Source organism: Periplaneta americana, chromosome 1 (assembly GCF_040183065.1).
Source record: "Periplaneta americana isolate PAMFEO1 chromosome 1, P.americana_PAMFEO1_priV1, whole genome shotgun sequence".
Lineage (NCBI taxonomy): Eukaryota > Metazoa > Arthropoda > Insecta > Blattodea > Blattidae > Periplaneta > Periplaneta americana.
This window is the reverse complement of record NC_091117.1, coordinates 144,269,157-144,282,801: the sequence shown is the minus strand read 5'-3', so window position 1 is coordinate 144,282,801 and position 13,645 is coordinate 144,269,157. Positions and strand designations below refer to the sequence as shown.

The 13,645-nt window shown below is 35.2% G+C and overlaps 1 protein-coding gene across 11 annotated transcripts in view; it reads left to right on the top strand.

The window, feature by feature from the left end:
• Positions 1–13,645, top strand: part of gem (transcription factor CP2 like gemini) — a 506,340-nt gene that overhangs the window by 481,305 nt on the left and 11,390 nt on the right. For all 11 annotated transcript variants that reach the window (XM_069828902.1, XM_069828883.1, XM_069828892.1 and 8 more), the window contains 2 exons: positions 11,241–11,437; positions 12,202–12,446. In XM_069828902.1, the coding sequence (XP_069685003.1) occupies positions 11,241–11,437; positions 12,202–12,446 (442 nt within the window). The remainder of the gene's footprint in view (positions 1–11,240; positions 11,438–12,201; positions 12,447–13,645) is intronic.

Sequence of the window (13,645 nt, the reverse complement as noted above, 5' to 3'; positions counted from 1 at the left end):
CGTTGTGTAACTTTCTCCATTCTCCTGTAATTTTATTCCTCTTAGTATCAAATATTTTCCTAAGCACTTTATTCTCAAACACCCTTAATCTCTGTCTCTCTCTCAAAATGAGAGTTCAAGTTTCACAACCATACAGAACAACCGGTAATATAAAAAATTCTAACCTTCATCTTTTTTGAGAGCAGTCTGGATGACAGAAGCTTCTCAGCCGAATAATAACAGGCATTTTCCATATTTATTCTTTGTTTAATTTCCTTCCGAGTATAATTTATATTTGATACTGTTGCTCCAAGATATTTGAATTTTTCGACCTCTTCAAAGGATAAATTTCCAATTTTTGTATTTCCATTTCGTACAATAATCTGGTCACGAGACATCATCATATACTTTGTCTTTTCGGGATTTACTTCGAAACCTATCTCTTGTACATTGATTATTTATTTATATACTGTTAAATTGAGGACATTACTACTTGTGTTCATTTTGTATTGAAATGGATAGTGATATATTAACTTTCAAGGTTCATTACTTAAATGCTACAAATTTAAGTTTCCGTGGATGATGATAGAAGGAAAGTTTTGGAAACTCTAAAGCAGGCTAGGTGCAAAGAAATCTCAAAGAAACTACCGACAGAAAATCTAGCATAATCGTAAACCTTGAAACGACATAACGCATTATAAATACAATGACTTATTACAATCCTTTTTGAAAATTACAGTACCGCCACTGATAGCCCTTCCCACACGCAAAGAATCTCTACGTAGAAGTCAATCATCCCCAATAGAAATGGAGTGAGGCTGACGTCATATTTCCCCTACTTACGAGTTCTGCAGGCCTGGCCTAGATAAAATATTGTGGTCACAAAGATGATGAGACGTATGGACTAAGTCGTGTAGAAAGCACTATAACTGAATTCACACTACACTGATATGGAATTAAGCAAACACTGTGTGATATAAGTACCAGGTGGCCAGTGAATGACAAAATTAGATCACCATCTAGGTAATATTGAAAGGGTTACCCAACCCAAGGGATTTATTTATTTATTTATTTATTTATTTATTTATTTATTTATTTATTTATTTATTTATTTATTTATTTATTTATTTTATTCATTTATTCTGGCAGAGTTAAGAAGTGAGTTATGCATGCAAATAATAATAATAATAATAATAATAATAATAATAATAATAATATGGTTGCTATGAAAATCGATATACTTTTCATTTGTCTGTGTTGTGCATTGTAGGTATAGCTACATTATACTCGTATTAGAAGCCACTTGCTTGCAAACATACTCGTCGTGTGGTTATGGCTGGTGTGTTCATGAACAAGGAGTACACAGACTATCGTATGGCGCAACCCTTCAAAATTCTGCCGACGCACTCAGGCCTTATGCAAAGCGGTTTCCGTATCGGCTTGCGTCTCCTGTAAATGTCTGTAGAGACACGACGATGCGTGTGGAGTCGATTGAGCATTTAATATGCGTTCAATATAAGAGAGGCCCATTTATGATAACGGAATATCTGTCCAAAATATTATTATTTTCTAGAAACCCCGATTTAACCCCACTGATTTTTTTTTTCCTGATATTACATCAAGTCTCTGGTGTTTGAAAAAGAACAAGAGAATCTAAACGACCTAAAGAGGAGAATTATTGAATTCTGCGCAACTATGTCCCCAGCAATACTCCAACATGTCCATGCGGATACAATTTTTTATGTTTCTTTTACTGCATCATTCATCAAAGACGTGCATTTGAAGATCATGTTTGCGACTAAAATAATGTCCCGTTTATGTTTATTTCTTATTGTCCGTGTGCTGTAAAATTATTCATTTCTGTGTAGTTACGTTATTATTATCAAAAATATAAATTCACAAGTTGTTGCATAAATAATTCACAATGTCCTAAAATACCTACCTTCCTATAAACATCCTACCTTGGATGCCCACGTGTTTTTTTTTTTTTTTTTTTTTTTTTTTTTTTTTTTTTTTTTTTTTGCTCGGAATGGTAAGAAACAACTTTGTATTCAGGAAATCAACAGTTAAATATGACATAATGCAAAAAACACTATAAACTATCCTGGGAAATATACTTACGTAATTTGATTTACTTCAGATTCTTCTGAATCATTTCATGTTGCCTTGGCAATAGACAACACTTATTACATCAGTGTACTGTAAGGAAATATGCATATACAGTATTTAAAATACGGCGCTGACCGGCCACAGGTATAAATAGCAGTTACTGCATAAGGTTAACAAAGTTGTCAGCTACCTTAGTTTATGGACAACTAGGCTAATAAATCTAGCGAACTATGCAACGCAGAACAAATAACGCCATTGTTTATTGTCCCTGATGGTAATATCATGTATGCTTAAATAATAGCGGGGTGTTCTGTCATATTTCAAAATTGCGTTTAAAATCAAAGCTGTCACATTCTTCATTTCATTAGACGAAAAACGTTAAAGATAATGTGAATTAATTAAACTGGTTTAACTAAAGTTGTATTTATTGTTTTAATAATGGACATAATTAAATAAAGCCACCGGCGTGGCTCAGTCTGTTAAGGCGCTTCCCTGGCGGTCTGAAATTGCGCTCGGGCGTGGGTTCGATCCCAGCTTGGGCTGATTATCTAATTGGGTTTTTTCCGAGGTTTTCCCCAACTGTAAGGTGAATGCCAGGTAATATATGGCGAATCCTCGGCCTCATCTCGCCAAATACCATCTCGCTAACACCAATCTCATCGACGCTAAATAACCTCGTAATTGATACATCGTCGTTAAATAACCAACTAAAAATAAAATAAATGAAATCCTTGAAATTACGTAAGTCTCGTATATTTCTTTATCCGAAATATCCTAGACCAGTCTATATTAATGTTGTTCATATACAGTAATTTCAAGCACGATAAAAGTCTTAGAAGTAAAAACACATATACATTTTAAAAAGAAAAGTTAATTGGAAATAAAACGTTTTATGTAAACTGTTTCGTAGATAGTTTCTCCATTAAAATTTTCATACAATTAAAAATATTGTGTAAATTAAAATTTTCTGTAAGGAAAGACCAATAGTTTAATAGGAAAAAAAGGATATAAAATGTTATGAGTTACTCGTATGACTCCATTTCTTCTCTTTGTCTGAATATCACAATTGTGACAGATGACGTGCTGAAATTGAATACACAGTCTCTACATTCTCGAGTTCCATAATAAACTCTTTTATAAAAGTCCATATTTTGTAGGTAGACTTTTTAATATGGCCTTTGTGTTGTGAAATAAAGACAAATTTTAACAAAATTGTATTATTTTCATTTATCGAATTTTTACTATAAGAGAGTTGGTACCAATTCCTAAATGTGTAAATTGTTAGCGTTATAAACTAGCAAGTTTTAAATATTAGTCATGTGAACTAAAGACAGTTACAAAGAATGGACAGTAATTCATTTTCAAAATTGGCATCACATTACCGATTCGGACGCAGAAGAGACATTGAACAACCTAGATACAGAAGGTGTGACAAACAATACCTTGAATCTTGGCGCAACATATGTTATTATGACCTAATCAGCAGATTGTTTTTGTTGTTGGCGACGATGACGTTGATGATTATGATTATTGTGACAATGATATTCATTCACTTACAGTTTTCTGGCCAAGGACAGACTGCAAACCCAGCATTCTCCAGTGTTTCCTATTTTCTGCCTTCCTCTTAGTCTCCGCATGCGATCCATATATCTTAACGCTGTCCTGTCATGTAGTATCTTCTTCTGATATAGTAAACATAATTGCAACATTATTTTCCTTTTATTCGAGTTCTCCATTCACTTATAATATAGACATCTATGTAACATATAATACTTTCTGGGAATTATATGTACCTGTATGTAAGAGTGAAAACTCTGGATAGAAATTGATGTGGGGAGAAAATTTCATCGCGTCATAGCTTCCAAAATACATTCACTCTTACATAAAATGGAGTGTCGGATCTTGCTAGTGCAGGACTGCCAGAGTGAGGTGCTCCTACTATCAAAGTCAAGTAGCTCTACCTCCCTGCTTCTCAGTGGTATGTGCAGGGATACATTTACGATTTAAATGTACAGGGACATCATTTTATTTTTACTTCAATTTTTATTGTATCTGAGTTTTTGAATGTACCTACTTCACTCCCACCCCTTCTACTAATGAAGTTCAACCGTCCTCCACACAGATCCAAGACCGCATATACAGTCATAGTAGCCTTACGGTACGTTCCAAAAATATGTTCGCGTTTTCCAGTGACGAAAGAGCTTTCGATATAGCATTATTTTCCATTTGCCTACGTCGCATCCCGGTTTCCTCCACATACTTCTATTCGTCTCTCTGTAAATGCTAGTGGCTGGGCTGTCTTTTCTGAGAACATTAATTACTATTAGGAATTGGACGTCTACGAAATATTATACCCATACAATTGTTTAAAATAACTTAAATAAAAGGGCCTCGTTAAGTAATTAACTGTCACGTGATTTCCTCCCATTCTGCGACGCTGCGACGTAACCACTTGGACGGACAGTAGATAGCATGTCTGAGTAATTTTATCTTTTCGGATCGGGCAGAAGTGAAGATTGAATTTACAGTACGTAAGGTCTCTTTTATAGAGTAAGTAGATACATAATTATTTCAACATGAGTTCCTGATACGAAGTACGAACCTGGTAATTGGAATTACGTACAATAGTCTATAGTGCGATAATATGCACATTAGAACTGAAGCCTGTATCGAAATGAACGACCACCATTTTCAAAAATGTGTTTAAATACTCATATTATGATTATTTTTCAATTTAACTTCATTCTCTATAGTGTACGCTAATGTGCTGTAGACAGTATAATATACACTGCATAATGAATACGTCCGCATGGAAAGCTCAGTTCGTGAGTAAAAAAACTCATTGTTAATATTGTACTGTATTTTGATTAAACAAAAACCTAATGAAAATTATCAAACTCAAAATCACGATATTTCCTAGTTTACGTAAATGGATGAACTACTTTTCTTCCCTCCTATACCTAGTAAAGTGATTTGTTTGTATATTACACCAGCATCATCGAACTCCAGTCGTGGAAGGGGGTAGCAAACGGTGTTTCCGGTTCTTAATCGTTAATCCAAAGGTATAGCAGGTTAATATTAGAAATGTTAGTAAAAATAAAATGATGTCCCTGTATAAAAAATATTTCAGTGAACAGAAGCTCGTTGATTGTCTAATCCCTCGGTGAATCATATCTTATTTACTCACTTATCTTCGAGATACAAGGTGCACTGAAATTACTATAAATAGTACGGTTTTGAAAGAATAATGTTTAAATATAGAAATGTGGCTGCGATAAGATAATCTTCAAAAAGGATAATTAGCCTATTTAGTAGATGATGACCCAGTTAATAGTTTCCAGAGTATTACTTGTTTTTATCAGTGCACAAGGAGCAAATAAAACATTACGAAGCTAGTACATTTGTCATCTTTACCGCATTTATGTTAATCATGTTTATGCTAAATGCACATTAGTTTAAATTGGTTACTTTCTGGAACAGTGTTGCTGTTTGTGAGGAAATAAATGGACTTGTTCGAATGTCTTATCAGTATATTTTTTTTCGTTAGAATTATGTGATAAAAATTTTAAGTACCGATTTTTAAAGTGTTTTTTTCCTCACTCGTAACAAAATTCGCTATGTTTCGCAGGCTCTTCAGGCAAAAAATGGCGCCCCTTAAATTCTGCCGCCTTGTGGCAACTGCTTGGTCATTCACAAACTACACTCTCGTAGCAGCACTGTAAACACATCCACACAAAGTAAACGTTCCGACCAAAGACGGTTCCGACAGTGAGAAATGCTGACACCTACAGGCTAAAATACAGACTATTAAAATTCCTCCTCGAGATATAGCACGTGAACGATAGGCATCGATGTATCTGACATCTGTAGGATAGATTCACTGTTCACTTAACGCTCTGTGCTCTTGACGAGTCATAAGCGGCCAGCGAAAGACAATTTTCTCCCGCGCATGCGTGTAATTCCTGTAACCTTCTTGAAAAGAGCACGGCTTGTACGTGAACGCATGTTGCCAAGTTTACATAAGAAGTTTATGCAAGATGCGAGAAGTTTAAAATACTCGATTCTGATATTATACAGCCCCACTACGTCAATATGGTATTAAATAATAAAACTAATCGTGCATTAATGAAAACAAGATGTTCACGTGTTCTTGTGCTCTTATTGACGTACCGCCACTGGTTGTATTTCTCCTCTCACCTATTTGTACTAATTAAGTCCCTTATGTTTTATTTCAATCTATAGATCTGTGTATTACTTTCTTGTATTGTTGTTATTATTTTCATTTTGTATTGTCTCAATTTTGTCACTATATTTTAATATCTTAGTATTTTTGTTCTTTTCACTTTTCGTTTAAATTCACTGCTTCTGTGTATTTTGTGACCTGGTGTAGTGTAAGAGAAGGCCCTCTGGCCTTAACTCCGCAAGTATAAATAAATAAAACAAATCTAAAAATTATCTGCGCTATATTAACTGTAAGAATGTGAGAACTTGGAGACACATTCGTTAAGATACAATGGCGTGTAATTGGAGAGAGTAGTTAATTGTTTCCATCCTTCGCCCCACCTTGTCACATGACATGCGAAGCAAGGCTGTGCAGTCAACACACTGTGCCAGCAAGTGAGAAATTTCTACTCGAAGTCGATTAAATTTTTTGTAATTTCTATTCATATTTCCATTTTACAACCTTATAGTTGGCATAGGCAGCTAATTTTCTATTTTTGTCTATCTTTTGTGAAGATAAATGTGCAATTGAGGACCGTTTTTGCAAAACTTGCTAACTGCAAAATTTGCAAAATTGAGATTTTGATGGATTCGTTAACATAAGACAGGCCTCTACATGATGTTCAAAGCGTCTTAGTAAAATTGGGTTATTTTTCTTCATTGTAGTGTGTCAAAGTGTGATCGTTTTTTCAAAACTTGCTTTCTGCTGTAAGTGAGAGATACAGCAAAACTTGCTTATTATAGTGTTTTGTCTCTCCTGTAAAATTTAGTTTTTGTTTTTTTTTGTCAGTTAGTAAGTTTTGCAAAAACGGACCTCAATTGAGAAGAGGTTCGACATGAACTTTACTCACTAACAGCAGCGGCTGGTGGCCAAAATAATGAGTGTGCTACAATCGCTATATCGGCCGAACTTGTCAATTACCCTGGTGTTAAACCCCTCCATCTTGGACATCATTCTCTTTTCTATTGACAGTATTGCAAGAAAAGTGAGGCGATCCTGAGACAATGTGTTCCTTAAAAACGTTTTTATGCGTTTGAAGCAAGAAAAACATCTTTCTGGCTCAGTAGTGGTCATTATGTTGTAACCAAAATATTTAACAACTTCGTTACTTCACAGAATGGATCCTGTAAATTGTTGGAGACTATGTATTGTAACAATTGAACAGTCATCTACAGTTCGGAAGTCGGGTCTTCCCTATTGTGTATTTAACACTCTTTTGTTCAGTATAGTATAGCTGTTGACAGCAACTTCAAGTTTGCGTTAAGGAAAATAATGCGAAAAATTGTCAAAAATTTGCTGTTTAACAATTTTGTTGCGTCTAGATAGCTTAAAGACTGGAAACGATAAGTAGTTTCCTGAATTATACGATCACATACTTTCTTGGCTTCAATTTTCTGTGATTCCATTCTCTGTCGCTTGCTGACTGATTCAGGAGGAACCTAAAAAAGAAAGGTAGATGGCAGCAGCAGTCGGACACTTGAATTACCAAATACATTGTACATAGTTCCGAGTTCTTCCACAAACAAGCATTCTTTCGTTACGCTTTACTTTTGTAATCTCCAAGCTGTGTTGTGCTGAAGTTGACTACAGCACTTCCCCGCGTAAAAATAGCCAATCAGAGCAGTGATTGCAGCTTCGCACATGCGCATTAATTGTGTACATTCTCATGTAGAGTTTTGAGTAGCACTGCGTACCCCCTGAGGCACCAAAGAGCGAAGAGCGAAGACTAGACACACTATAACGCGTCATGAACATAGCCACGGGAAATTGTCAAATGAGAGATCAAATACTATGGTATTACAAGTACATAATTTGAGCAAAAATTATCATTGTGCTGTAGCACATAAGGACGAGCCGCCCCTGCTCATTAATAGTTCCCTTGTTAGTTTATGATCTTCATAATTCGTTACGGATGTTAAACCAAACAAACAAGTTCAGCAAACAAATTAATGCCGTCAATCGTTTCGGAAGTGTTTTCCTCAATGGTAACGATGACAATGACTGTAGTGTGGGAGGGAGAGCAGGAGGAGCTGAAAAATTAATGTGGTGGCAAAAATAATGGGAGTATTCCGATAAAACTTGTCCCAGCATCATCACAGTCTAGTATATACAGTCACGAAGCTCAATACGTAGTAAATATGCATCCATAGATAGTTGCTAACCACTAGGATCGCTAATATCGCCTCATTACAGACTGCGAAATAGTACTGGCACAGTCTGTTATTCCTAGCACCCTCACAACTCAAGCTTCGTGACTGTATATACAGTAGAACTTGGTTATAGCGACCTCGTTTTGTGCGACACCTCGCCTATAACGTCAAATATTCTGTGGTCCAAACTAATTCCCCATAAGACATATGGTTTTCTAACTTGCTTAATACGACAAACGTATATGCGTCTACCTCGCATATAACGTTATTTTCAACCTCAGTTTTGAATAAGATTTTCTAAGAACCAAAGTATTTTAAGAAATATTGTGTTGAAATCTGACCCTGACAAATTCTTTACTGTCCCCTTCTGTCATAGACCTCTTGAATGCAGGCGGATTCCCCATCCCATTGTAACCTGCCCGAATTCATACGGTATTAGATCAGTTTCGACAGGAAGTTTTCAATAAGTGCACGCATTTTAACGCAGTATGGGCACTAAAAGAAGTGAGTGACGCTTTAGAAGTCATTAGAATTATGAACATGTTCTATGAAGCTAGGGAAGGGAGCAGTGAAATTGCAACTGAAATTATGAACATAGAATGTAATTTAGAAAGTGTGTACTGGGCAAGTACGAGACAACAGAGTAAAATAACTGATTACTTCACTCCTAAGTAAATTAGTTTGGCGAGTACTGAACAAAATGTTTTAATACAGAATACTGTATTTATAATTGTAGGCCTACGTGTATTTTATTATGTTCATGGTAGGCTTAAAAGTGAATACATAAATCTAAAATAAGTCTAATTAAGTTTGTTATTTTTCATTTTCCACCTCATTAGATTGATAATGTGAATCTCGGTTACTACGACACTCGTTTATAACAACATAATTTTTAAGGTCCCTTGGATGTCGTTATATCCAAGTTCTACTGTACTAGACTGTGGGATCATCTTTGTCAACTGCAGTTTTAATTAGACTCTCCAAAATTTGAACCTGGGTATCTGACATGAAAAACCGATATTTCATTCCAAGCAATGTATACTGAGCATAATTTACGCTTTCTTTGTAATCGCACCAATATCTTAGTTTTTATTTTTAATATAAAAAGTAAGAGATTAGGAATACAGTACACGATAAGAGTCACTTAAACAAAATGATCTGGAAGTTCAGAGGTTATTCGCTATATACTTATGAAAGACATGTTATATTTTTAATCTTTTGGCAAATGAGATTGGAAGTTGAAAGAATGACGCTAACTGGAGTTTGAACTCTTGTTTGTGTACAAGCTGAACATATGCTTTTATAACCACATGGTCCCAGCAAGGTCTGGTTATCACTGGTTACCGCTGCTGTTCAATTTAACATCACTGTTAAGCTTTAGGCTATAGCCTATGCTGATGACATCATCATTCTTAGATACTGTTTTGATCTCTCTCTAATATTACTTCATATTTTACTTCAGCTTCGTGTTTTTACAAGATAACCGTTTATTCTCATTAAGCTCTTGTGAAGAAATACTAGGATAATGTCTTAATAAAAACATAATTGTCTGAAGATGAAATCTCTAAGTTTGTACGCAGAAAGAAACGTTAAAACGAAGTAAATAAAAATATTTTTTCTGCATATTTCATGTAATAGTTTTAATTATAATTGCTAGTATCAGTGAAGTTTTTTGGTTAAGTATTAACTTTAAAATAAAATTTGTTTGGTGCGAAATGAATGGAACTAAACATTTTGAAACAAAAATATAAAGGATAATTTCAATGAATTTTAATGAATTGCTAGCCTTTCTTTCCCCTTTCAAATTCATTTCATAGATCCTGGCTAAATGAGTACCGTACAGCTTTTGGTTAGAATCCCGCCAATACCGTACCAAGAGTAGGCCCTAATTTTATTGGTAATAGACTGAGACAGTGTTGGAAAAGGTTTTCACTTATTGATTGTTTTCCCTGTAATATAGCTAGAGTTTTAGACATCCATGGGATTCCCTAAGTATAGATGGTGAGTTCATCTGATGTGAAATGATAGCAGGGAAAACGCGATTACTATCATAGAATCTCTTAAATATTACGGTTTTTGTTTACTAGAAAATCTGATTGAACAATTGGTGTTTGAATGTGTGTTATCTGCGTGAAAGTAAGTGAGATTATGATGCATCCCATAAATAAGGGAATAAATATGCAGAACGTTCAAGTAAGTTAGTTACAGACTTTGAGAAGTGATAAAAGGGGCAAAAGGAACAAGTTTTGTTAAAGAACACATCCGGCGGCGCTCCAGTATGATGCTATGCCCTTAGAAGTATCATTTCATATTTGCTCATTTTTATCGTAATTTTAAGGCCACGTTCTTAATTTTGTATTTATTTTTTTATACTGGTGTATTATGTTTTTGTTATCATTATCTACAATATCTACATCGAGGTTTAGATCTGTTGGCTGTTCCGGCTTTCGAAAGTTGTTTTGATTGTCAGTCTGGCTGTCTTTAAGAATAAATCATTAATTCCTCCCCCCCCCCCCCGGTTGCGTTATGAGCGCATCGTAAATCTGGTGATGGTGCTGCCTCCAAGCCTGCCGGACATCATCTTTGTGTTGCTTCACCTAGACATATTATCAATGTATGTTTTTATATAGATATTAATTATCAAATTGAAATTTGTTTCTTTTGACACCCAATCACTTCTCTATGTACTTTACAGTTTCATCTGTAATGTAGTAACTTTGTGGATATGCTAGGAAGTATTCTTGATATGGTGACTCATGATTGACTTTTGCTTCTTGCAGTTATACCTCCAACCTCTTCCAAGTGAGGCCACTGCCCAGCAAACTGCACAGTGGCTGCAGTCAAATAGATTTGGAGGATACCTAAGAGTGTTTGCCAGCTTCTCTGGAGCAGACATCTTGAGACTTTCCCGTGATGATCTTATTCAGATCTGCGGTTTGGCTGATGGAATTCGCCTCTTCAATGCTCTTCATTCTAAGTAAGTTACTTAAATAAGTAAGTTACTTTAAATAAAATAAAAAAAATTAAGAATACAAGTATAATTGTGACTTTGTTACAGACTTTTAGAAGTGGTAGAGGTGACCAATCTGAACAATTTTAAAATAGAGATCCATGTTTGGAAATGGTCGATTTGGTAGTTAGAAGCTAGCTAATCGGTCTAAGTAACACTGCACAATAATAATGCATTGATTATGTCATGATGAACTTGTAATTAATGAATATCAACTTAAAGAACATTACAATTTAAATCAGTAAATCTAATCACTACAGCAAGTGTTAAAATTTATTCCACGAGTTTTAATACAGACATTACAAAGCATGCTGTCAACTATCACACAAGTTTTAAGATTCCTGGCATACGATACAAAAAAAAAGATGTGAAATAAATGAATGAGATGTATAAACAGTTGAATGCTCTTCCATATTTAAGTATAAAAATGTACCGGTAGTATTAGTAGTATTTATTTATTTAACCTGGTAGAGATAAGGCCGTCAGGCCTTCTCTGCCCCTCTACCAGGGGGAGTAGGAGTGCCATTTGAAATTTCTAAAGGGGGTGGCTGGAGGGGGGGAGGTGAAACCTAAAATGCAATTAAGCCTGTTTCAGACTTCCCTCTCAATATTTAAATTGACGTGTTTTTGTTTAAATTGAATTGAATTTAAATAATTAGTTATTTAGACTGGGAAGTTTTGTATGTTTAAGTAATAAGAAGTTCGTTCACACTTGTGCTTCTTTTGATCAGGGCCATTGCCCCACGCTTGACTCTGTACCTGTGTGTGGAACAAAGTGCAGTGTACCATGCACTGTACCTAGACAGCCTGTCGTGTGCCGAGATGGCTAGCAAGCTGGCACAGATGATGGGCATCACACCAGATCAGATACACGACATCTATGTTCAGGGACCGGGAGGAATACATGTTCTCATCACAGACGATGTTGTACGAAATATCAAGGACGAGGCCATGTTCACCATTGAAATATTGCAAGGTAAGCACATTGCATCCATGAGTATTTACACACTGTAGAAATCGACTTTCATTATTCTAGTCTGTTGTAATCTATGAATAACCCTCTTCTAGTTATAGGTCTTATTCTTCTTATAAGTTTATATTACGAAATATGTCTAAATAAATTATCTGTTGAAAGAAATATTAAAAAGAAGTGGTCTTCGCTATTCTGTAAAATATTTACAAATGAAGGGTACACGGGAAAAACGAACAATGTCACAATGCTCTTAAGGGTGATGTCATTACCAGTATCTAATTCGCTGCATTACTACAAACTTCAGTGTTACTTTTATTAAAAGTGGTAAAGGAGAATTAAAACCACGGATACATTCATCATTTCCTTCATTTCAAGTAGAAACATCAATAAATTTTGCAGTAATATACTGAAATAGATCACTATCCCCCCCCCCCTAATGGAAATGTGACATTGCTCGTTTTTCCCGTCTACCCTTCAAATGTCTTCATTTTATTAATCTGCAGAATTTAACGCAATTACAAAGAAGACTAATTCGAATAGAATAGGAATATTTATGCCGTATTCACCCATCATATTTCTGTAAGACAGACTTGTTACAATTTAATATTACCCCAGGTCTGCCTTACTTTAGGGTATACCTTTATTTTGCTATGCTAAGTCATACATTTCCCTGCTACTCCACCTCACCTGACTATTGTCGGGCCTAAATATCTGTTCCTCTATGACATATATACGTGTAGCTCCTACAGAAATTTCACTTTAGTAATATCATTAAAACTACTGGTAATCTAATAAACTTCCACCGTTGTGGAGTAATGGTTAGCATGCCTGACCGTGAAACGAGCAGGCCCAGATTCAAATCCTGGTTGAGATTTTTTCCTTGGTTTTCCCTCAACCCGTTAAGAGCAAATGTTCGGTAACTTTCGGCACAGGACCCTGGAGTCATTTCGTCAGCATTATCACCTTCATATCATTCAGATGCTAGATGACGACAACAGTTGATAAAGCGTCGTAAAATAACCTACTAAAAATAACAAAACCAAACTTTTCAAACATAACACAATCATTTAACACTAATGTCTAAATACAACCACTTTCCTATACCTTAATATTCGATACACCACATCATTATCTAACAAGGAAAAAAGAACTCGCACAATACAGATCAGATTAATAAATCATTAAGTTTTAACATTCTTTTT